Source organism: Carassius auratus, chromosome 16, assembly GCF_003368295.1.
Source record: "Carassius auratus strain Wakin chromosome 16, ASM336829v1, whole genome shotgun sequence".
Taxonomy (NCBI): domain Eukaryota; kingdom Metazoa; phylum Chordata; class Actinopteri; order Cypriniformes; family Cyprinidae; genus Carassius; species Carassius auratus.
The window spans coordinates 9,739,653-9,764,883 of record NC_039258.1 but is presented as its reverse complement, the minus strand read 5'-3'; the positions used below and the strand labels follow the sequence as shown (position 1 = coordinate 9,764,883).

The window sequence follows — 25,231 nt, the reverse complement described above, 5'->3', positions numbered from 1 at the left end:
TAAATATGCAAGTTACTGGTGGTGTATAACTGTGAAACACTATGTCTTCATCATATCCAGTGAGCTTCTGGAAGTCGTAACCTAATGGTTTGAGATTCGGACTCGTTATCTAAAGGTTGTGCATTTGAGTCTCGGGCCGGGAGGAATTGTTGTGGGGAGTGAATGGACAGCGCTCTCTCCACCCTCAATACCATGACTGAGGTGCCCTTGAGCAAGACACCGGACCCCCAAATGCTCCCCGGGAGTCGCAGCACAAATGGCTGCCCACTGCTCCGGGTGTGTGTTCACGGTTTGTGTGTGTTCACTGCTCTGTGTGTGTGCACTTTGGATGGGTTAAACACAGAGTACTAATTCCGAGTATGGGTCACCATACTTGGCTGTTTGTCACGTCTCTTTCACTTTTTTTTTTTACTTTCTCTTTGGTTTGTTTAATAGTTAGTTTTAAACAAGTTTGATTAAGAAATGAATCTAAAAAGTAGTCAGACGACATTACAAAAAACAGTAATCTAGATTATGTCACTAATAGTTTTCATTATCATGAATACTCTAATCAGTAATGGACTACAATCTGTAACTAATCTACTCAGCTCTTTGTGTATAATTACATGTACAATTATTTTATGCATACAATTATGTAATTAATTACAAAAATCATGACCTTATGGCCTGGCTAATGAAGGACTTCTTTGAAGGACCCTAAAGGTTAATCAGAAGGACACTGTGTTCACTGGGCGGTTTGTTCATTCAGATCTTATATCTGAGAAACTGCAGTCTAATGAATGCTAATTAGTCTTTTCCCTTTGTCTTTGATAGGCAGCAGAGGAGAGATATCTCTAGGCTTATTTTGTTTTTATTGTACTGTCCTTGAATACTATGTCCTATCCACCTTTGACAAAAGTCTCTGTTTTTCTCTGCGCCTCACAGTGCATCTCTTCTGTACAGCAGCAGTCCCCCCCAAACACACACAAACACACACACACACACATACTTATGCACACCCTTCTGCCTAAAGTAGACCAGTCACCATGGAGATTGTGGGAGGGGGGGGTTTAGGTGTAGCTCACAGTCACCAATCATGGCAGACTGTTAAGGGATATTATGTCCCTCCTATCCCATAATATTCTTCTGAAGATCAGAGTAATGTTGACACTGTGGACACAGTTAAAATGAAGCATCGGTTTGCATGTGCTACTTTAAATGCTTACAGTTGATAACCAATGCTGCAACAAGCACAGATATTCTAGCATCACCTTCCTCTTAATAAAGGAGCAGTGAGGACATCCAGTGGTGAGATGGATGGATGAGACAGTGAACTGCATCACTTACGAAAAAAGAACATGAACATTTCACTTTAGGTCCTGCAGATGAGTTACTGCCATATTAATTTGAAATCAACAAGACTCAACAATGCTTTACAGAAAGTCATTCTGGCATTCATTCAGTTCTGACAGAACACTGACTGAATGTTTGTCGTTGGATGGGAGGGAGTGCCAGATTGGAGGGCTGTCATTTCTATCCCATAATATTCTCTCAGTGGTCTGCAGTAACCCTGTGCAAGCGTTCCAGAATGAGGTCAACAAGCCATCCAATAATAATCACTGTGTGCTGTCATTGTGTTCTGATGCATGTTCTAACAGCACACACACACACACACACACACACACACACATTTAAGTAAATTTGTATGTGTGTGTGTGCATTTATTTACATTAATATTACATTTAGTCATTTAGCCAACACTTTTATCCAAATTGTCTTACAAATTAGCACAACAGATGCAATCAAAACCAACAAAAGAGGAATAAAAAGCAAGTGCTATGACAAGTCCTGGTTACCCAACGCACTACACATATGCAAGGTTTTTTTGTTGCTGTCATTTTTTATGCATTCATACATACATACATATATACATATACAGTAAATATATACACACACACAACAGATCTCTATATATAATAAAATATGTATAATTTGTGCATATATATAACATATTTGTATATATGTAAATTATTTACAAATTATACTTATGATTTCTGAATTATATGATTATATTTATAATTATATTTATAGATAAAAATAACTAATTAAAATGATTTATATTATTCATACTACATTATTATTTAATGAATTATTTTATATACAAATTAATTTATTAATTTATAACACAGATATGTGGATTAATTGAAATATTAATTGTTAAAAAATGTATAGAAATAAATTAATCTGAAATATATATATATATATATATATATATATATATATATATATATATATATATATATATATATATATATATATATATATATGCACACACAGATTATGTATACAAATTAATTGTATAATATTAAAATTAAATTATATTGATTAATGTTTAATATTATTTAATTATTTAAAAATAAACACACACACAGACCTCTATATTTTTATGTATATATGATAAAAATAATAAAATGTAACATCAGTCCAGCACAAGCATCCACCTGAATCCATGTTAAATCACACAAAACAGCCACAATTAGCCACAGTGACACCTCAAATGAGAGTGTAAAACAGATTCCGACAGATGGGACACTTGATTTAAAAAGAAGAGATTTTATTTACGAGCAAGAGCTGAGCGGATGGAGAGATGAGGAGAAGAGAGGCGCCGGACATGACATGGGGGTGCAGGTCGCCATGGCGTTGCTGGGGGAGACGGTGCAAGACGTCACTGCGAGGGATGGCAGGACACAAAGAGAGAATACGACGAGGAGCGGGGTGAAACAGTGCAAGGGAGGGGAGAGAAAGGCAGTGAATCTCTAAGGGGGCACAGTTATTTATTCGCTTGCTGAGGTGCAGGAGAGTTCAGCAGTAAAACAGACCTATAGGTCTATTTAAGTAAATAAATGCTTCTGTAACATTTTCACAAGTTCTACAACTATAGAAATATAAGTAAGAAATTAAATGATGTGTAGTTTATGTAATTGTGTTAGGTCTGAAATTTCTGAATATTTAGGACAAAACTAAAAACGTATTACTGCAGATAAAAAAAGTCTGAAACTTCGGAATGTTTAGCATAAAAATTTATAAAAACTATTTTATGCAGATATTAAACATTTTAAAGCAATATAATGCTACATTGTATTAATAAAAAGAGTAACTGCTTATAAGAAAAATAAAATGTTTCATTATTTAGCCACAAAAGCTAAAAGCATTTAAAAATACATTAATATTTTACTTTTCATAACAATATATATTCTATATATGCCAAAATTGCATTTGTTTAAAAGAAACGTATAAATTATGTGTGTAAGGTTTACAATAATTTAGAGTGAGAGAGAGAGATTGTTAAAAATATTCAGACACTTTCTATTTATTGATGTCAAATGTTAGTGAAAATGTCCATAGTTATTTGTGTATATGAATTTTTCTGGTTGTTTTTAGATGCCACCTCATTCAATCATTTGTTTTAAAAACTGTGGCTTAAAGGTATAGTCCATTTACTCACCCTCAAGTTACCAAAATTCTGTATGAGTTTCGTTCCTCTGTACAAAAGAAGATATTTTGAAGAATGTTGGTAATCAAACAGTTGATGGTAGCCACTGACTTCCATGGAAAAAAATATGCTGAAAGGTTACCATCGATTGTTTGATTACCAGCATTCTTCCAAATATTTCCTTTTGTGTTCAACAAAAGAAAGAAACCTATACAGGTTTTGAACAAGTGGAAAATGAGTAAATGATGAAAGAATTTTCATTTTTGGGTGAACTTACTCTTTAAGTGCCCAAGTACTTTTCGAGGGCCACACCAGATCCATGAAATCCAAGATCTTGTCCTAATGCTCTCTCTCTCTCTCTCTCTCTCTCTCTCTCTCTCTGGTGATTTATTTGCCTCAGTTCTAATATTTGTCAGCACTGTGCTTTCTCCTCCTTGTCTAAATGTCATCCCTTCTTCGAAGACAATATGGAGAGAGAGAAAAAGAGGGAGCAGGGCAGAGGGAGGAAAGAAAGGGGGGAGGGGGACACTCGTAAAAAGAGCAACAAAAGTTTGGGAAAATTAAACATTAGGTAAGACACGTTCACACAGGCCCGTTTCAGGACAGGTCTGAGCACCCTTCCCCTGCTGTTCTATCTATCAGGTTATTTATTGTTACGGCACATATTTCTCCGTCAATTTCCGCTGGCTTTCAAGCGCAACTCTTTTGTGAGAGCCTCAGGATTTAAGGGCAACATATTCTGATGCAGCCTTCACTGATACTAGGTAACAGATGCTCAAGTCACATGCACTGACAAAAGGAATCCCCTCTCTCTCTCTCACTTGCTCACAGATGTATGCATTTAGACAGCGATTTGGCACTCGACTTTTGGTCAATTGCCCTCTTTTTGACGCACAACACCAATACAAACACACAGTCGAGCGTGTTAGCATTTGTATAATCCCACGAGTTGAAGGCACCATCCTGCGGGACTCATTAAGCAGAGGTCACGTATTACGTCCTGAGTAAATTGGACAATGAGTGCAAGCTCATCCCTCAATGTTAATGTACTATGTCCGAAACCTTCACCCCTCCCCTCCCTGCGGTCTCCAGCCCTCCCTCCCTTTATCCATCCTTCCTTTATAACCCCACAACCTTCACTCCATCCACACTTATGTTTTTTTTTTACCTTTGGATTTGCTCATTTTGGCGGACAAATTGGATTACTGGCAACGTTTTTCCCCACATATACTGTTACAGATCTGAAGGAAATGGAAGTGCTTTCTTAGGATAAGAGCAATATATTTTTTAGTTAGCTGGGACAAGGAATAACTTTGTAAGAGGATCTAAAAAAAATGGAATATCATAAAGGGTTTCTGATTATTTATCTATCTAATTAGTACGTTTGTTTTCCTTGTCCTGATTATTTTACTCAACCAAAATATTTCACTTTTCTCTTCTTTTCTTTCTTTTTTTTTTTTTTTTTTTTTTGTCGTTATAGATGACAATGTCATAAGATGAATATCTCTCTCTGCGTGACAATACGATTACAACTTAGAGGCATTTTATCTTCAAAACTTAAGTGGAATTAATGGAAATTATTATAATAGATTAAGCTGATGATCTGTTGGGCTAATTAGCAGATTTGAACCGTTATTTCAGAAGTTCGTCAACAGGAATATTCCGGATCCTTTTGGACCTCAGAGTGGTAAAAACGTAATTTTTGTCTTTTGTAGTGATCGACTTGGATTTATTTATTAGATCATATTTAATATCTTTGAAATATCACATTTAAAACTTATCTCTGAAGGCTGTAAAACTATTTGGTTAGAATTTCTTGCATTGCCCGTGTTTATCTAATATTTTGCTAATTTAATCAACAAAAATACAGATACTCTGATGCCAGTTATAATCTGTAAAAATGTAATTGCTATTATACCAGTCATGCATATGCATAAGTATGAGCAGATCAAGTAATTTCCAATTAATGTTATATTTATTATAATAGAAAATGATATCACACAATAATGTAAAAATTAGTCATGTCATTTTCTGTCTCTTGATTTTGACAGATATGAGGGGAACAACCCCAATGTAACAGGCACAGCTGTCAGACTGAAAGAAACAAGAGCTGATCACTAATTCAGAGACAGACAGGTAGTCAGACAGACAGGCAATCTGATGCCAACGGTGTCCTCCGTGACTCTCACGGGACGACTCCTCCTGCTGTTGCTATGGGCACCCCACCTCACCATGGCAAGCAACTGGCTGTAAGTTGGCTAGTGTGAAAGCGTTTGTTTGTTATGCCATCATTTGTACATACTTTCTTTGTTTCTACTCTATTTGTTGCAGCTTCTTGCTGGTTTCAATTTACCTACAAAATGTTGTCCTTTTATTTATGTGTATGTATTGATGCAGCCATATTCTTTACTGTACTGTATTGTCTCTGTAGTTCTCTGGCACGTCTGCCGCGCTCGCGTCCTGTGTCTGGTGCAGAACCATGTGGCCGTCTGAGGGGGTTGACACCAGGCCAAGTCGGGGTGTGCCGGGCACGGGGGGAGGTCATGGAGTCCGTGAGAAAGGCTGCAGAGATGGTCATTGAGGAGGTGAGAGAGGCTGAAACCCAATGCCAATTTTGTGAACATACAGTACTGACATTCATTTTTTCAAGGACAGGGTAAAGAGCTCCAGTCAGCAAGAAGAATTCCTTGTGTGTGTATGTAAACACACTTGGCAGTTAACCTCTTTCTGAATCTGATTGTGGCTTAAAAAAAAGTGCTGTACATTTTTATTGTTGTAGTCCCAATAAAAATATAGCTCACTGAACAACACACCACTTTTGTTTTCTCTATTGCTTGTGACAACTAGCCCCAGCCACATTTTAGCCCACACATACTTTTAGGCCAGAAATGAGCAAGTGTAATTACAGTTGCACATCTACATATATAAACTCTGACTTTCAGCTATTTGTTTGGTTTTACCTACTGCAGTGTCAACACCAGTTTCGAAACCGGCGCTGGAACTGTTCCACCACCCCTCGCGGGATCAATATTTTTGGACGAGTCATGAACCAAGGTTACAACGAAATGCTTTCACAACGTACAGTATCAGAACATATTGGATTATGTCATTATTTTATGCTACAATTTTGAATATAAGCTTACCATTATGGCTCAAGTATGGGCTGTAATGACATAAAAGTGTAAAATAAAAAAATAAAAAATTCAATTTTGAATTTCATTCAGTGACTGGTCCAATATTTAACCAGTAGGGGCCCTCAGAAAACTTGAAACTCAGAAAAGAAACCGTAGTTTCAGAGTATTGATATTATACTACTCATTAATAATAACAGACCACTTTCCAACATTCTTCAAACATTAATCTCACAAAACACAATCAATACTGTCAACACTAAACACAACTTAGTCCTGTTCCCTTTGTGTGCTGTCTTCAGGCACCCGTGAGGCTGCTTTTGTCCATGCTCTTTCATCAGCAGCAATCGCTGTAGCTGTGACTCGGGGCTGTAGCAGGGGAGAACTGGAGAGGTGCGGTTGTGACCGAAAGGTCAGGGGGGTCAGTCCTGAAGGTGCATAGTGAGACACATCAATAATCACACTGATAAAATAAAAATAAATAAATTGTTTGATTAAAATATGCCTCTTGCACACCCTTAGGTTTCCAGTGGTCTGGCTGCTCTGATAATCTGTCCTATGGCGTTGCATTTTCTCAGACGTTTGTGGATGAGGCAGAGAGAGCTAAAGGAATGTCATCAGGGCGGCCGCTAATGAACATTCACAACAATGAGGCAGGACGAAAGGCAAGTGAGATGTTCCACTTATTGGTATAAAGACTCATCATCAACTGCATATTGTTTTCATGGTTTTCTCCATCTTTGTTCAGGCGATTCTTCATAACATGCAAGTTGAGTGTAAGTGTCATGGTGTTTCGGGGTCCTGTGAGCTCAGAACGTGCTGGAAGGTCATGCCTCCGTTCCGCCGGGTCGGTGCTGTGCTGAAAGAACGCTTTGATGGGGCCACAGAGGTATGTCACAATGTCTCTGTTACAAAAACTACTGAGGTGCCTACCTGACAACTGCCTACATCTAAGGCAGAACTGAGATGAAACCTCATAAGTGAAACAAGTGTGCCACACACATCCTGAAAAGTGAAGTCAAAACGTTTCGAACGCCCCCTGGTGGCTGGCTGCAATATAGGTCATAAACCCACCCTCTCCATCTAAACGAATGGGACATCTGCCCCACCAAAAATAATTACACTTCCATTACATTTTTCCAAAAATGGCTTATGATATTTGAAGTAGTCCTTATCAAACTGATGTATGTTCAAGTGTTTGTTTTTCTGAGTTGGGTTTTAGTTATTAGTTATTTGGTGCTTTAAAAACGGTGTGGTTCAGTAGCCTTAATAGTTCATTCTTATAATTTTTTCCCATAGGAATCTTTAAAAAGTCTTTGTTAAAGAGTTATAAGCCATGAACCAAGCCTACAAGGTGAATCACAAAACTAAACATTTGAGTTGAAGCACATAAGCAACTGAAAATGAGACAAAAAGACTATGTACTTACTAGCTTTAATGAGAGAAATAACCACAGTCCCATAAAGCACTGCGAATGATAGTCGGATAAAAAGGTAGAAATATGAAACTGGTGTTTTAAAATTAACTATAGATAAAGAAACCAAAAATTGTATGTTTATTGCAAAATATGAATATATGAAGCCTGAGCGCATAAAGAAAATTACTCGAGTACAGCATGTTACATGAGCGGGTGGCACTAAAGAGTTCTTTTAGCACAATTTTCTTGTGGGATTCAACAATTGGTGTATATTCCTCTGCAGAATCATGGGTACGTTTTTCACCATGAATTCCACTGTTGAATATGGTTCCTTAACTTAAAGTTGAAAAATGTGGGTTGTCTCCAACAAACAACATGTAGCACTTACAATAGGTACAATAGTATTTGTTGTCAATGTTTCTATGGACTGAATGTAATCCACCATCTTTGATGGTTTTTGAAGCTTGTCACAATGCATTATGGGACTGTATTCTATGTGGAGGATACAAGCATCGCTGCATTAGAATTTCACCATGGTAGTGTTGTTGAAGGTAGAAAAAATATCTGTATCTAAGGTCAAGGGTCATGGTCATACTTTCTGCTTAGGTTCGGCTGACACGTGTGGGCTCTCGGACAGCCCTCCTTCCTCGGGACCCCCAAGTGAAGCCACCAGCCGCACGGGACCTGGTCTACCTAGCCCCTTCACCAGATTTCTGCCGCTTGGATCCAGACAACGGCATTCCTGGCACTGCAGGACGACGGTGTAATGGTAAACGTGTAAAAACCAGTCACAAAATAATCTTTGATCTTCTACTTCTGATTATTAATACTTGGACCATTCCCTGGATTTGTGTGTTATCACTCTTAACTTAACCTTATTCCACATCCTAGGAACCTCACGGTTGGCACCAGACGGATGTGAACTGCTATGCTGTGGCCCAGGTTTTCGAGCAGGCCGGGCTGAGGTGGTCCAGCGCTGCTCCTGTAAGTTCTCCTGGTGCTGCTCGGTTCGCTGCCAGCAGTGTAAGAACACAGTGCTCATACACACCTGCCGAGAATGAGACGTACCTGGAAAAACCGCACAACCACACCAGAAGCACCTCATCTCATGCCAGCCTGCATTGATGCCCACATGATGAACACCAAACCTGCTCCACTTAAAACATTCTGCATTATGCCTCCTATTTGGTGACTTTAAAGTTCTTTCCGATGTGACATTACATTATATAATTATTTTAATCTCCAATTGCACTCTTGCTTAAAAGGAACATGCAGACGCTATTACATTTCTTAAATGCTACAAAACCAGTAACTAACATACTCAGACAACGCTCTTAAAGCTGAGATTAACCTCTGAATAATAGCAGAAGAATAATGTTAGTTTAGTCTGAGGCCTTAGCATGTAATTCTAGAGTCTCTCTCCCTGTTTACTGTATTTATGAATTTCTTTTCAGTTTTGCTGATTGTGTTTATTTATTTGACTGCATCATGCCACTGTGGCATTATCTCTGGATGGAAAGTTCCACCTGCAAACTCTTTAGCTGCATAGAGGCTCATTTATTGCCATTATCTCATCTTTATGGCCTAAAATAAAGTTGTTGACATCCTACACGTGGAAAGGTGTGTTTGTTAATTATGGATTGACACATTTTAAATTAATAAATTTAAAAAAAAATGTTGGGCTCAGTAGCTAGTCTCTTAGGGTCACCAGAACTATTTATTCAATCAAAAACAACTTTTTTAGCTAAAACACAACATTTATGCATATATATTAAGTAATTTATTATGGTGGTGACAAAGCTGAATTTTCAGCATCATAACTCCAGTCTGAATCCTTCAGAAATCATTCTAATATGCTGATTAAGTGCTGGAGAAAAATGTAATAGTAATGGTAAAAACAGTTGTGTTGCTTCATATTTTTGTGGAAACTGTTTTTATCCAAAACTCTTTAATAAAATATTAAGCTCAAAAGAAAATAAATCTTTTGTAACATTGTAAAGGACTCCACTTGCCACTTTTGATGAATTTACAGATCCTTCCTGAATAAAAGTATTAAGTTTCTTAAAAAAATAAATAATTCTTACTGACCCCCAAACTTTTGAATGGCAGTATGCTTAATTGGCAGACACTAAACAATCACGTAATCTTCTAAAGAACAGGATAGAAATACAGCTGCGAGTCAGTGGCACCACTTTTATTACAAATATAGTGAGATTCCAAACACCGCAGAACTTGACTAAGAAAAGGCCATATTTCAAACCATCATCATCATCGGTTATCCTCCTCCTTTTTATTCACACGACTGTTAAGATTGGTTATTCAAAATATTACATTTTTAATTGTTATTTTATTAATAAATGACAATCAAATGGTACTCTAGCGAAACAATAAAAATAAAATAAAATGCCTTTTAAAAAAAAAACTCAAGTTTCAAAATGTCACCACTATTCATTCACCCAAGAGTAAAACAGTAATACATTTAATACATCATAATCAAAGTCAAAAAAAATGAGAGGGAAAAAAATAAAATAAAACAAATAAAATTCAGTTTTCTAAATGGCCAGCAGAAGGCACTGCAAGGCTCAAGAGTAAATGCACTTAAGAGAGATTCTAGGAGCATGAACCACAGAAGAAGAGAACAGTCTGGCTCATACAGGAAGAAACAAATGCTTGTGAACTAAAATCCATTGGCTCCCATTCAAGTCCCAAACTCTCTTATAAACCATATAACACAAGTCATTCAGAAGGGGAAGTGGCCATAGAGTGTCATTTCTATGGCCATAACACTCTGATCCAAAATTAACATTTTAAAAATAGCTAAAAGTGTTGTTGTTTATTTTTGTATATGTTCGGTTTCAATGCCATTGTCAGTGATTAGAGCTAATTACATGCCCAAACCAATCACGTTAGCTTGCTTTTGCGCCACATCCAGTCCAGTACGTATAAACAACAGTATGTGAACCACATGTAAAACAGAACCTGCCTACAGTTTGTCATGCGAGTCCGGGGTCTAGAACTGGCAAAACCGCAACATTAAAAACTGGAAAACGGACCCCAGAACAACACTAAAAGGCAAATTTGTCATGAATAGCATTTGTGCCCATTGCAATATGCTCAACTATGGAGATTCAAGGAAAGCTGAAGTCAGCTTCTGCACGTACACAATCCGCAGGTTACAGAGCAAATAGCTGAGCCCTGCAGAAGTGTTCATCAGAGCAGTCAGCATGTTCGGCTTTACACTATGAAATGTGCTGTTTATAGACATTCTGTGCGGCTTAGAGAAAAGCATGTATGGGAGACACACATGCGTTTGTCCAGCAAAAGAAATAAAATAAAAAAAATTCATGTTGGATGCCGATCAGAAACCTGAAGTATTTAATCTAATTTATCCGTGCCACTTTGTCACACTTTTTTCTGGATCAATTACATGTAACTGACACTTAAAGCATTGAAGTGAATCTATATGTTGTTCTGTAAGACATCACACGCGTAAAGCGCGCCTATTTTTATCGTTATGCTCTTTGTTTGCAGGGGTGCTATTGGTTCCAGGGTTCTTTAATTTCTTTTGTTGTTCTAGATTTATGAAGGCACAGTGTGCATTTGTTTGCAAAACCATTTTGTTGCCAGATTCCTCCAGTATCATGTTTTTTTTTTGTTTTTTTGCTGTTTTGTTCCCGTAATTTTTCCCAATTATAACTCTCTCCACTCCAAACCCCAAGCCCTACCAACCTTAAAAAGGTTTTTATTTTTTTCTTTGCCTCTCTTGTTGGAGTGAGTGCATCACCCACTGCTTGTGTTCCTACAAAAGGACGCAGCGCTTCTTGGGTTTGGTCTCTGGAGGTTCAAGGGCGGCGAGTATCGCCTCGTCAAATACATTCTTCAGGCCTCTCTGTAAGAAAGAGATGGTAAAATGTCATTTGCAGTAGGTCATGTGAGTGGTGATAAGTGAGTAGAGCTGTTATGTCATCACGGGTGTGTGTGCGGTTGCTCTTTTAACCTGTGTGAGGGCGGAGCACTCCACGTATTTGACAGCTCTGAGGTCTCTGGACAGCTTCTCCCCGCTCTCAGGTGAAATGGGGCGCTGCTTGTTTTTGGCAAGTTTTTCCACAGTGTTACTGTCATCCCTCAAGTCAACCTGAGTGCCCACCAGAAGGAATGGAGTGCGTGGACAGTGGTGAGAGATCTCTGGTACCCACTTAGAGAAAAAGAGAGGAGAAAAAGGACTGGTAAGACAGTGCCTAGAAAGCTATTCATAGTGCAAAGGGAACATCCTTAAAAACACTTAAAAATTTGCAATTTAAATCCATTTCCAATTCCAGAATGAAAACAAATGTATATGACAAGAAAGAAATGTTCAATATAAAATTAAAAAATATTTTGAAATATACATATCGTATAAAGAAATATTCTACCTTACAAGTTCAGTAAGTTTTTATTAATTAACACTTTTTCCACAAGGAGGCAAATCATTAAAAGTGACAAACGCTTATGTTGCAAAAGATTTTTTATTTAGAAATAAAGATTTTTCTTGTGAACTTTCTATTCATCAAATAATATCATCAAACATCAAATAACTGCAGCCTCGGGGAGCATAAGACTTCTTTCAAAAATAAAACTTTTGAATGGTAGTGTGTGTGTGTGTGTGTGCATACTGGAAATAATAATAATAAACCTCAAATTACAAAATAAATTATGAATGGCCCTTATGGGGTCACGAAATTATGAGCTTGAATTCTCTGTGCAGTCTTTATCTTACAAATTCATCTGTGCTGCCTATTTTCACATACGTTTTCGGTTTCAGTTCCACACTACAAAAAATGGTAAAAAGGTTATTCAGAATTCCATTTTCCCATCTCTCTTCATGTTAGACAACATTAATTAAACATTATTAATAGACAATATTATTAAGCATTTTATCGCTTAATAAACAGCTTCTTAAAGAGACTGTGAAGTGATACAGGAAACATGAAACTAGCACCACTGTGCAGGAAATCAGTTCCTTAAATAGACTGTAAAACAGTAGACTGTAAACATAAATGTGCACAGAATGCTGCAATTGATCAATGACAATTGCGTAAAAAAGAGAGCCAGGTAAAAATCTTAATTTAAAAGTATATATATATATATATATATTTACACCATCAATCCGAATAGAAAACCAATGACAAATATGCATCTAAATGTAAGTTACAAAAATGCAGCCTTTCTCCAGAAATCTGATATGCCTCAGTATTGAATGTGCTTTTCATGTATGGGTTGATCAGTTTAAACATCTCAGGTCTATTCACATGAGTTCCATTCTCCAAGTCCAGCAGGAAAATCAGGTACTGCTAAAGAGTGCTTTAGTGACACTAAGCATGTGACGTCAGCGTCATCCAACTAAAGAAACATACTATGTGTTTAACCAAGTATCTATCTGTACATGAAACCATACCATAGATATAGCATTCAAATGCTAAACGGTGACCGTTTAGTATACCATAAATAACAAATGTCAATGATCTTATCAGAAAAAGGTGCTTCTTTCAAGTTCTGATGACCCAAACAGTGAGACCAGCAAGAAAGCAGAAAGCATTTGATGAAAACCTACCTTCTCTTTCACATTCTCAAAGGAGGAAGGAGAAACAACCGAGAAGCAAACAAGGAAGACGTCGGTCTGCGGATAGCTGAGAGGCCGAAGTCTGTCGTAGTCTTCCTGACCTGAGAAAACAAGAACAGACGCAGTTCATTACCACCTCTCTTCAGCTCCAAGTCATTTGAGATGAACACCGCGGCTAAAACTGAAGAGAAATCCAACGAGTCTTAAAATAAAACGACTAGAGATGATTGTTAATTAATGAAAACAATGTTTAAAAGTTTATTGTCAACTGAAATTTGAAATGGTTTTGAAAAGAAGTGTATTATGCCAACTAAAGTGAATGTATCTGATCAAAAATACAGTCATAACATTAAAAATAATGGGGTTATATTTTAAGATATTTATATAAAACATTATTATTATTATTAATGTTAAAACAGTTTTGCTTTTAATATTTAAATGGACACCATGATACATGTTTTACAGGATTATCTGAATAGAAAGGTGAAGAAAGTGCATTTATTTGAAATAAACATGCTGCTTATGGAATAAAAGTATTAATATCTTGAAAGAAGATAAAACTTACTGACCCCAAACTTTTAAACGGCAGTGTATCAACAAACATGGTGGAATTGTGTGTGGGCAAGATGTAATTTTTACAATAGTACACCCATTTTATTCTACAGATTGTAGTATCAATCTGTTTACAGTAAATCAACATGCAATTTGAAATCCTATTAACATTTTTAACAAGCATCAGTCTTATCAAGCAGGTTGTTTTTATCATTTTCAGAGAATAATATGCAGAGCAAATATGCATAATATTGTCTAAAGCAGTATCCAAATATGCATGTTCTCTCGTCCTCATATACTGACCTATGTGACATTCACTAGATAGTGAATGAGTGAATGAGTCAGCAAATCTGGACACAGCATGAATTGATGCATAAAATGCCTATCACTTGTTTTCCCATGTTCAGCACCATTTTTCCAGTTTTTCCACAGCAACAGCGATTTCCTCGGGTCTCTTTGGATTATGTTGACACTTAAATCCCTATCATGCTAACCAGAATCAAATCAGATTCATGTCAAGTGTAAAGTAAGCCCCAGACTTGCATTACCTGCTGTGTCAAAAAGCCCCAGTGTATACGGTTCACCTCCAATCATCACTGTTACAGCATAGTTATCAAAAACCTTTAAAACAAACACAAAAACATCTAATTCACACATTCATCACATTTTAGTTCAGAACACACCAAACATACAACCCTAAAAAGTTTCAGACTAATCAAATATCCTACAAACTAACTCACATATATTAGATTTCCTAATCTTAAACAGCACAAAGCATGCAACAAATAATAGCTAGCATTATTATTATTATTATGAACATTGGATCACTGCGCCCCTCCCCCAGAATCATTGTCCCAGAGCCCACCACCCTTTACTCTGTTACCGTGGGAACATATTCAGAGGGGAATTTGTTGGTTGTGTATGAGATGAGGAGGCAGGTCTTTCCGACAGCTCCATCTCCAACCACCACACACTTTATGGTCTGCATCTATATAGAGAAAGAGATTGGAAATCACGTTATTACTGGGATTCTCGTGGGAATCAGAAATACCTTTGAGTGAATCGTTTGTTTTGAGCAGTTCCAGCGTTCACTGTTCCCACTGTTACACAATTAGGCAGCTCGAACGCATTCAACAGAATTGCCAATAATGTGATGTGATTTGATTTCAGAAACAAAAGCAGGCATACAGAGAGACATCTACAAGAATGCGTCCCGTCTTACTTGCTTCCGCATATTAACGCAGCTGAGAGGAAGGCTCGACTTTGTCGAAACAATAAAACCAGAAAACTTTGTCTGGTTTTCAGCTACATTGTCGTTTCGGAATGATTTTACTTTTACATTAGATATTAAAGTATTAGTCCTTAGTAATCACTACATTTTGAGTCCAATTTGGGACGATAAAAAAAACGAATACAAAGTAGCTTTAAAGTAAAACACTAACTAATTAACCTGTGTCGTTTATACAAAGCCGATTTTTCTAAACATGAGATGATACGTATTTTTTTTCATACTGGAAGTCTGACTTTACATTAGAATGGTTTAATTATTGTATCTTTCCTCACCAATTCAAGTTAAAAACTTCGCTTGATAAATCTACTTCATTAAATACAACAGTAAATGGCTAAGAAATGTGGAGTTTGTGGCGATAACAGAAAACGAAATAAATATTTTGGAGATCTGGCAACAGTGAAGAAAAATCAAAGTTTTGTTTAATGAGGCCGACAGGATGCTGCGAGGCTAAGCTAATGCGTTAGCACTACTGAGAGGGCGACACACCATCCTAAATCAAAATTACTCAACGGTACGACCTGAATTAAAACGTGTACAGTTTAACAACTGTTTGATAAGTTAAAATTCAAATAAAACAATGTTAAAAATTATGAATTGCTCACCGTTCCTCTCCGGCGACTAGGCGTTGGTTACGTCCGGGTTTGAGAGTATCAATCTGACGTGAACGAAAGCGAAAAACGTCTAGTCGTAGTTCCTGCGAATAATCCAGCCAGCCCACCCTGCGCACACCCCTATTGTAGTTCCTATTAAGAAGCCTCTAGGCCTAGGACTACATCTTTACTTTATGGTTAAAGAGTAAAGACAATAGAGGGATTTTCATATAGTATTTTATAAATCCAAATCGAATATGTTTTAAAGACACAGAAACTAGAATGGAAAGAATGTGGTCCATTAGTGTTTGCCATTCTGATTTTATTTTACATATTACGTTAATACATTACATTAAAAATAATAATAATAAAAATAATAATAATATTTTAAACTAACACACTAGAAGATTTCTAACCCCAGTTTTTAATATGTACTCTTAAAAATAAAGAGTCTAGTCATCAGTGGTTTAAAAAAAAAAAAAAAAAAAAAAACATTTACCATCCATGGAACCTTTTCGTTCCACAAAAGGTTCTTTAAAGTGGAAAGGGGATTTTAGAATTTTAAAACGTTCTTCGGACTAAAAAAAAAGTTCTTTTAAGAGTTGATCACTGAAAAGTTCTTTGGGGAACCAAAATGTCATAGGCGAACCAGTTTTGGTTTCACAACCCCTCCCCCTTTTTGGAATGATCTAACCCCAAATAGATGGGGGCAGGGAGAACAAGTTAAAAAAACTGCTATGGGTAGTAAATAAAATACATATTTACAAAAATCTAAAATAATTTAAAATGCAATACAATTAAAAAAATGCTTGTCAGTATGATATACATGCATCACGTGACTGAATTCGGAAACGAGTGGAAAGGTGGCTTATTTACTTTGTCATGTGTACTGCCCTCTAGCGACGCGACAAAAGACAGGCAATAAACTCTTATTTTGCAAACACTGCAACAAAGGACACAAAGTATTTTAACATGATAAAAGCCCCCTGCCTAAATATGTATGTGTGTGTATATCTATCTATCTATCTATCTATCTATCTATCTATCTATCTATCTATCTATCTATCTATCGGTGCTTTATTATTTTATATTTTGCACACAATTTTGCAAAACCATCCCCAACAGTGTCTTCCTGCACAACCCGAGGCTGCCGTTTCAGGACTGCAGTTCTAGGACCGCATTTCTACGTGTTTTACGTGCTCTACCACACACACACGCGCGCGCGCGACAGAAAAATAAAAAAGAAGTCCAAATAATATTAATAATATAAAAAATAATTAAACACTGAAGACGTCAACTACATTTTACAGTTCGTTATTCCTCACATTTACAAAGCATTGTACAACCCACTTGATTTTATGATTAAGAATCACATTAATAATGCTCGTAAAAAATCAATAAGATAACCCTCAAATGACCAAGTGGTGACCTAAATATAAAGGGATCGGAGCCAAAACCAGTCATTTTGAGAGCCGCGCTTAAACTTTTATCTTCCTTCACCGGAATGTGCGCAGCGCTCTTCCCCTCCTCTTCCTCCCCCTCCCATCTCTCTTTTCTGTTGACGTTTGGCTTTTGTGCCTGTTTTACTAAATGCGCGTAATCTTCCTATCAAAAGCATCTCTTCTGCACTGGACTCTATTTTTTAGTGACAGCGCGTGACATGGCATCGACTCTGATGTAGTGTGTTCCAAAAGAACCGCGTGAATCTCTTAGAAGCTCAAGATATTCGCCCAAGATCTTCAAGGTTTTGTTTCCTTTGTCATACTGTCTTCCTGTGCTCATCTGCGGCGGTTATTTCCGTCGGTCCGTCTGCTCTGCGTGCTGCTGTTTTTCTCGCCAGCTGGATAAAATTCACCTTGACTTGTATGTCCGAAGCCCACCGTGGTTGTAAACAAATGCTTTCCGCACGCATGTTATTATGTTAGGCTAACAATCAGAAATAGCTCGCAGGCTGTTATGGATTAGCACCTGCCTGGAATATTCGAGGGTATTCGCCTAGGTTTAAATGTTCTGCAGAGCTGCTTTAACATATCGGTGTGTTTTATCCATCTCGCTCGGTAAATTGATGGTTTGTATTGTGATTAGGTAATAGAGCGCGCAGGCCGGGTTGTATAATTCACCAGTCGAGACTGTTCTGCATATCTGGCAAAGGGAACTTGATGATTGGTTGACCGATTACGAGCTCCTGAGCTGCTGTTGTGTTGGATTTTGATTAAAGGGACGGAAGTTTATTAACTGGTGCAATTCAACCAACCAAGAAACAACAATGTTTCGCTATTTGAATGATGTGGATGACAGCCCATACATGATGTGAGTATTAGTACTATCAAAATGAGAAATTAATTTGAGTGTTTGAGGTGAACATCATAATCCATTAGGGCTTTAAAATACATTTTAAGTGCATTTTATGCCTGTAAAACGATGTGCATGTTATGTTGTGACAGGGATCCGTTCGCAGCACACAGACACCAGATGAGGAGTCTCTTTGGGTCTTTTGGGATGGACCCGTTTCCTTTCACCCCTCAGATCCAGCATCCACGTACACGCATACAGGTAGGTACACATTAGAGCTTTACACAGGGCTCGATTTGCTGATTTTTAACCCCTGTGCTGTGCAAAAAGTGTTCAGCTAACTTGTTCCTGATTAAAAAATGATCTGCCTTTTAAACTGCTAGTAAATCTCTCATTATTCTGTATTACCACCAAATCCTAATTTTTAATTGGCTCGTTTTCTTTCAGTTAGCACATGTTTTATTTTTTTGTTTTTAGAACTGATTGGTCATAGGCCTCTTGAGCTTATGTTTGAGTGACAGAAAATGAAAACATTATTTGTGGATAATTTTGGCATGATTAGTTCAAAAACTGAAGTGCTTAAACTCAATGAGACATACGATCAGTCAGTTCTGCAAAGAAATACAAAACCTGTGGTAATAGTAATAGACCGAAAACAATTTTATAAAAATATTGAATCCAATATGTAGTAGTAATGTTTTATAACAAGAAATTCATAAGGAAGTGTTTGTAAGCTGGTCTTTTTTGACTGGCAAGTGTAACAAAGTGGGCAAAAAATATCAATGATAATTTTTAGCCAAATTAGTAATTTTTAGTCCAGTTTGATGACATTAATTAGCATTTTGGAGAAAAAGAACATTCTGTCTTAGTCAAACATAAAGGTTAAGTAAGTAATTCAAGGTAATGTATTGAAGATTAAAGTGTCTATATTTTACCCTTTGTAGCCACAAGCTGGAGCCTTGGCCCCCTTCGGCATGATGGGAATGGTATGACATCTTGAATTTCTCTTGAGTTCACTTTTTGATTAGTGGCAGAAATGGTGCAGCGTCGTCATTTTCTATGTCAGTGCATTTTAAGATTTCTGTGTTTTTTTTTTCTCAGGGTGGAGGTTTCATGGACATGTTCAGCATGATGGGTGGGATGATGGAGAACGTGGTGAGTTTCAGAGTGGCCGAACAGCCACAAATCAGAATTATTGAAACACTCCGGTTTATAGTTTAAGAACATTCCATTTGTTAATGGTAAGGGTGTATTATCGTTTACAGCTTTTAAGCTAGAATAAGTGCATACTGTGACTTTGAAGTTGCTACCTTTTAGATTTCACATAAAATTAATCAAAGTCTATTTTAATTCTCTGTATTTTGAGAGAAAACTATTGCAAAAATTATTGAGATAGACTAATATAACACTCACATTCAATTCAAGTTTATTTGTCTAGTGCTTTTCATAATAAAAATCGTTGCAAAGCAGCTTTACAGAAAATTATGCTTCTACAATACAGTGGTGACTGTCAAACTGATGTACATATAGCAGAAATGTACACTGTAAAAAAAATCAGACCTCTCCAACTCAAATTTTGCTATTGACTGATCACATCTAATTTTTTCAATTGGCCAAACTGAAATAGTGTGAATTTAGTTTTATAAATTCAGTTAGGCGAATTGAAAAATGTAGATGTAACCAGTCACTGGAAATATTTGAGCTGGAGAGGTTTTAATTTTTTAGTCTACTGTAAAATGAGTTAATGACTCAATCAAACAGACGATGAACACTATTAACAGCAATTATTATTAGAGTTGGGGTACTCGAACTTGGACTCGGACTCGAGTCCGGACTCGAGTCCAATTTTGAATGAACTCGGACTTGTCACGCACTCGGATGAATTTGTACTCGGACTTGACACGGACTTGAACATTTTGGACTCGGAAAATATTCCGAGTACAGTCGAGTCCACGTCATGTGTAACAATAAAACCAGCATAAAATTGAAATGATAAATTAATGAATGTCTCCCCTTCTGTCATTTTACTGCACCACACCGGCAGGCAGAAGTCTCATGCTTGCAGACGAAACACACGCACCACTCACTGGATATCAATGTGGATTAGTGAAGGGAAGCTCGATTCTTTTACGCGAACCGGTTCTTTCGGACGGTTTGATTCAATAAACCGGTTGAAAAAAAAACAGTTCACCGGATACATAATCAATTGCGATGTATTTGTTATTAAATGAACTTACGTTTCGTCAGATTGCCCTTCATTCAAGCCCTCGGTTTACCCGCACTCATTACATTAGCACAAAATCAGTTCAGAATCAATCACCAAAAGAATCAGTTCGGTTCAGACGCGCTGTGTGAGTCATTCTTCATGCTGAATCACGAATGCGCAGTATCATCAGCTCCTCGGTTCTCGAATCGGACGCGTCCGAAAGAAACGGTTTTCGGTTCAGTTTACTGATGATCTGAAAACTGATACAACCGGTTCTTGACTCGAGAACGAGAATCGCTCAAAACCCGGGTAGGAAAATCTGACAGGGTAGGATAAAATGTCAGGACACCGGCACGTGCTGCAGTTCAGTATCATCAGCTGCTCTACTCGTGTTCATGTTCTGTTTACTACAAACTCAGTTTGTGAATCTGTCATCATTAACTATAAATACAGTACAGATATTTCATAAATCATCCCTTATTCATATTAAACATGGAGTCTTTAGAGTCTTAATTATTGTCCAACTTCCCTGAAAACCCCTTTGGCCCATACATAATCTACAATATACAGATTAGAAACATGTAGCCCCTATCTTAAAAAAAAAAAGTATATATATATAGCCTATATATATATATATTTATAGTTTTATCACACTTTCCGATGTTTAACAAAATACTTGAAAAATTACACGCATGCGCAGTATCATCAGTTCATCGGTTCTCAAATCGGACGCCTCCGAAAGAAACGGTTTTCGGTTCAGTGTACTGGTGATCCGAAAACCGATGCAACCGACTACCAGAGACAGCAGCAGCAACCAACAGATGCTGCACAGCTCAGCATTGCAGGATTTGCAAGACCAGAACTGACCAAACAAGCAGTGCAACTTTATGTTGCAAGTTCTCCAAGACAACAAGAAATTCATAATGCCATCATTAAGGATCTCCTCATTGGCTGCACTTTACCTCTGTCAAATGTGGGGGAGAGGCATTAAATAATTGAAATGTCAGCTTTAACTGGAGGACAATATAGTGTGATACAATAATAAAATAGGTTCATTTGTATTTTCATGCACTTGTAATACAATAAAACCTTTGAAACCTTTTTTGATAGGAAACTAATTCTGTTGACATAAAATAAAAATGTTCAGTGGCAATGACTAGATGTAACAGTGGTATTTTTTTTATTACATTTTTATATTGCCATTGGTTTAATGGGTTGAAAGGTTAAAGTATTAATAGAATGTAAAAATGTACAATACCAATTTATAATCTTTTTTAATTTAATTACTTTCTGGACTCGGGCGGACTCGACTCGGACTCGGCCTTTAAGAACTCGGACTTGAGTCCAACTCGGCCCCTTTTGGACTCGGACTCGGACTTGGACTCGATGTTTGTGGACTTGGTCTTGACTCGTACTCGACAAAGGTGGACTCGGACCCAACTCTAATTATTATATGTTGCAATCAAACTTGTAGCAAAATGTGGTAGTTTATGTTGTTTCAGGGTTGGCATCATCTGAGGTCCTCTGAGGGGGTTGCATCATCTCTTCTCAGGTGTTTGGTCATCTCAGGTCTTTGTAAGGGCAGGTTTCAGACTGAAGCTTGTTTAATTCCTATATTTACCATGGGATGTAAATTCCATGGGAGAAACAGAGAAACAAATAGAGATGTAATTAGCGTAACTGCTGGTTCAACCAAGCATAAATTATTTGTTCAACCCAAGCGAAGGAATAATGATGTGCATTTGATCAGATATAACTGTAGTAAAAGATTATGAGATGCATTATTTGAATGCTTGGCCAAAAGATGTGTCTTTAATCAGAGAGAGTCTGTTTAATGAGACTTTTCTGTTTCTTTACTCTGTAGGAACGAATGTCTGGTTCTCCAAACTGCCAGACCTTCTCCTCCTCCACAGTCATCTCGTACTCCTCCACGGACACGGGAGCACCTAAAGTCTATCAGCAGACCAGTGAATATCGCAGTGCTCCCGGGGGTGTAAGAGACACATGGACACACAGCACTAGACATGAATGGGAATGTGACAGTGACTGACTCTTGAGCCCCAGTCTTGAATATCTGGCACACAAATGGATATATAGCCATACCCATGACATTTTCCATCATTAGGGATGCACCGAATTTTCAGCAACTGAAATTATTAGGTCGGAAAAAAGCTCTTCCAGTGTTCGACCAAATAAGTGAAAAGACAGACCAATTTGTAGCAAACAGTGCCGTGACGTGATCAAATAGAGGCGCGCACTAATGCAGCAAACATGCTGGCAGGGTGGAGGCATTTGTCAGAGAAAGACACCAAAATCATTACAAGCACCGACAGCCAGAGAGTGTTTAGTACTGCATCTCATGTCTGCGATGAGATGATGAAGGGATGATTGTTGCTGGTTACTGTATGATAATTTAAATTGTGAAATGGCCTTAAACAATTAGTAAATAAACTGCAGAATGTTATGTTTTCTAATATACGCACAAATTGCATGTATTCTGACAGTGGTGATGGGCTTGCAGCGCCAGGGTTCAAAGTTCAAAGCACGTGGAAAATCTGCACTGAAACAGTGCTATTCGTCAGTTGCTCAGTAACCTTTTATGTATTTTTACAAGGCATGTGACAATGTGATGCGTATGACAAACATTCATATACATCCCAAATTCGTAATTAGAATCATTCATAAATGTGCTGCTGTCAAGAGAAAGAAACACGGATGTCTTCCTGCCAGATTCTGCCAAAATAAAAGTTGAGAAAAAGCAAGAACTCCATCAACGTTCATAATTGTTAGTATTGTCACTTTACTGTAGCTCTGTAAAATAAATTAAAGACAATAATAGTAATAACAGCTCTAGTAACAATAACAGCTCTATTAATTATATATATTATAACATTCGCACAGAGTGTTCAAACTGGGATCCGTAATATTTTACAATGTTTAAAAAAAAAAGTATCTTCTGCTCCGCAAGGCTGCATTTATTTATTATAAATGACATTATTACATAAAAAAATGCATGCCTGATTCAAGAAGGGGAGTCTCAAAAATTTCCAAGAAATATAATTTTACTAACTGAAGTAAAAAAAAAATCATTATTAAGTAAATCCTTTTAAATTGTAACACTTTTTTTTTTTTTTTTTTTTTTTACGGTAAAAATTAAATTTTGGCTATTTAATTTATGCAATTGTGAAAGTCACGTTCGGTATTCGGGCCAATGTTTCATTTTGTTCGGTTTCAACTTTTCATTTCTGTGCATCCCTAACCATCACCGTTATCCATAATTTATTTTTATTATTGCAGTAATCCCAGCATTTGGCAACAGAAGTGTAAAAAATTACACTGATAGTCTGGTTAAACTGGATGAAATTGTAAACAGATTTTTTTTTTATTATTATTCATTAAGTACCACACACAGAAGTGTCAAAACAGTTTAGTCGCCCTTAATTGTTTTTTTTTTAAATTGAGTATGTGTGTTTTTGTTTAGATCAGAGAGACCCGTCAGACAATGCGGGACAGTGCAAGTGGCCTGGAGCGAATGGCTATAGGGCATCACATTGGTGAAAGAGGTCACGTGATGGAACGCTCAAGGAACCGTCTCACAGGAGACCGTGAAGAGAGACAGGACTTCTTCAACCTGGAAGAGAGTGAGCATAATCCCTCTTTTTCTTTTTTCCTTTGTAACTGCAGGCAACTCCTTAAATGTCATCTTGGACCATTGTGAAGTAATTCTCTTATTCACTATTGTAAAAATCACTCTTTCAGGTGAGGCAGCTGCGTTTGATGACGAGTGGAGGAGAGAGCTGGGCCGGTACCGCCCTCCTAATGCCCGTAGTTTAGACTATGGGCGTGAGCGGAGTGCCGGGGTTGGACAGCAGTTGGCCCTGACAGCGCCTCCGAGCTCCTCCTCTTCTCCCTCGCCTCGCCACGAGTCACCACGCCACCACCCTCCTCACTCCCGCCCGCGCTACGACTGGTGAGAGGTACGAATCTCACACGGCCCGAATGAAACTGGTCTCTTTGAATTTGTACGTTATACTCAGGCTTTTTTTTTTTTTTTTTACACATTGTGTATCTGTTTGCAGGTGAAGTTATCTAGCTGATGCTGTGAAGAGAGAAGTGAGGGATATAGAAGAAGAAAATTATAACTGAGGGGTCAAATGTTTGATAGATCTGAACTGTCTCAATATGTGTAGTCAGCTCCTTACAGGGATGCGTGCTGGCATGAAGTATCATGACACAGGCTGAATTTTTTAGACTGCATCTCTGTTGTTGAATTCGGCCTGGCCTGTGAACTTCATACCACGTTACTACTCCCAAAGCATACACACCAGCATTCATCATAATTCAGACAGCTCTTCAACCTTGTGATATATACATACACACAGACATCTTTGTATTTAAATGAATTCTCATGCTTCCAATATTTCAATATCCAAATATTTAATGATACACTACACATATATTCGCGTGCACACACACACACACATACGCACTCACCATAAAGTCCATATATGTTTGTGTTGACACTAGGGTATCTGTGGGTTTAACTGTACAATGCTGACTAATTAAACTTATTAACTAATAAAAAAAGACCTTGTTACATCATTGGCTGTGCCGTGCTATATCTATGCCTTGATAGTCCACAATATGGTTAGTGACGCCACTGCTGCCGTTTTTTTTTATT

The 25,231-nt window shown here is 37.4% G+C and overlaps 3 protein-coding genes across 6 annotated transcripts; 2 read left to right on the top strand and 1 right to left on the bottom strand.

Moving 5' to 3' along the window:
- Positions 1 to 4,959: 4,959 nt before the first annotated feature.
- Positions 4,960 to 10,491, top strand: wnt4b (wingless-type MMTV integration site family, member 4b). 2 transcript variants are annotated; one of them, XM_026283919.1, is made up of 9 exons: positions 4,960 to 5,159; positions 5,524 to 5,721; positions 5,904 to 6,057; positions 6,442 to 6,526; positions 6,906 to 7,037; positions 7,126 to 7,268; positions 7,352 to 7,492; positions 8,627 to 8,789; positions 8,912 to 10,491. In XM_026283919.1, exons 2-9 carry the CDS (start codon positions 5,633 to 5,635, stop codon positions 9,079 to 9,081), a joined length of 1,077 nt encoding a protein of 358 aa, XP_026139704.1. In that variant the 5' UTR covers positions 4,960 to 5,159; positions 5,524 to 5,632; the 3' UTR covers positions 9,082 to 10,491. The 2 variants fall into 2 exon arrangements, with proteins under 2 accessions (XP_026139704.1, XP_026139703.1); XM_026283918.1 differs by lacking the exon at positions 4,960 to 5,159 and having other exon boundaries at positions 5,530 to 6,057.
- Positions 10,292 to 16,212, bottom strand: cdc42l (cell division cycle 42, like). Its single transcript, XM_026283920.1, has 6 exons — positions 16,065 to 16,212; positions 15,055 to 15,159; positions 14,720 to 14,792; positions 13,611 to 13,720; positions 12,018 to 12,215; positions 10,292 to 11,909 (listed from the first exon to the last, which is right to left on the bottom strand). Exons 2-6 carry the CDS (start codon positions 15,157 to 15,159, stop codon positions 11,820 to 11,822), a joined length of 576 nt encoding a protein of 191 aa, XP_026139705.1. The 5' UTR covers positions 16,065 to 16,212; the 3' UTR covers positions 10,292 to 11,819.
- Positions 16,213 to 17,571: 1,359 nt separating this feature from the next.
- On the top strand, positions 17,572 to 25,152 carry mlf2 (myeloid leukemia factor 2). 3 transcript variants are annotated; one of them, XM_026283917.1, is made up of 9 exons: positions 17,572 to 17,796; positions 18,271 to 18,362; positions 18,497 to 18,605; positions 19,289 to 19,330; positions 19,446 to 19,499; positions 22,415 to 22,543; positions 24,032 to 24,191; positions 24,310 to 24,527; positions 24,630 to 25,152. In XM_026283917.1, the coding sequence occupies exons 2-8, from the start codon at positions 18,319 to 18,321 to the stop codon at positions 24,522 to 24,524; spliced, it is 753 nt and encodes a 250-aa protein (XP_026139702.1). In that variant the 5' UTR covers positions 17,572 to 17,796; positions 18,271 to 18,318; the 3' UTR covers positions 24,525 to 24,527; positions 24,630 to 25,152. The 3 variants fall into 3 exon arrangements, with proteins under 3 accessions (XP_026139702.1, XP_026139701.1, XP_026139700.1); XM_026283916.1 differs by having other exon boundaries at positions 18,138 to 18,362; XM_026283915.1 differs by having other exon boundaries at positions 17,572 to 18,362.
- The last annotated feature ends 79 nt before the right edge of the window (positions 25,153 to 25,231 follow it).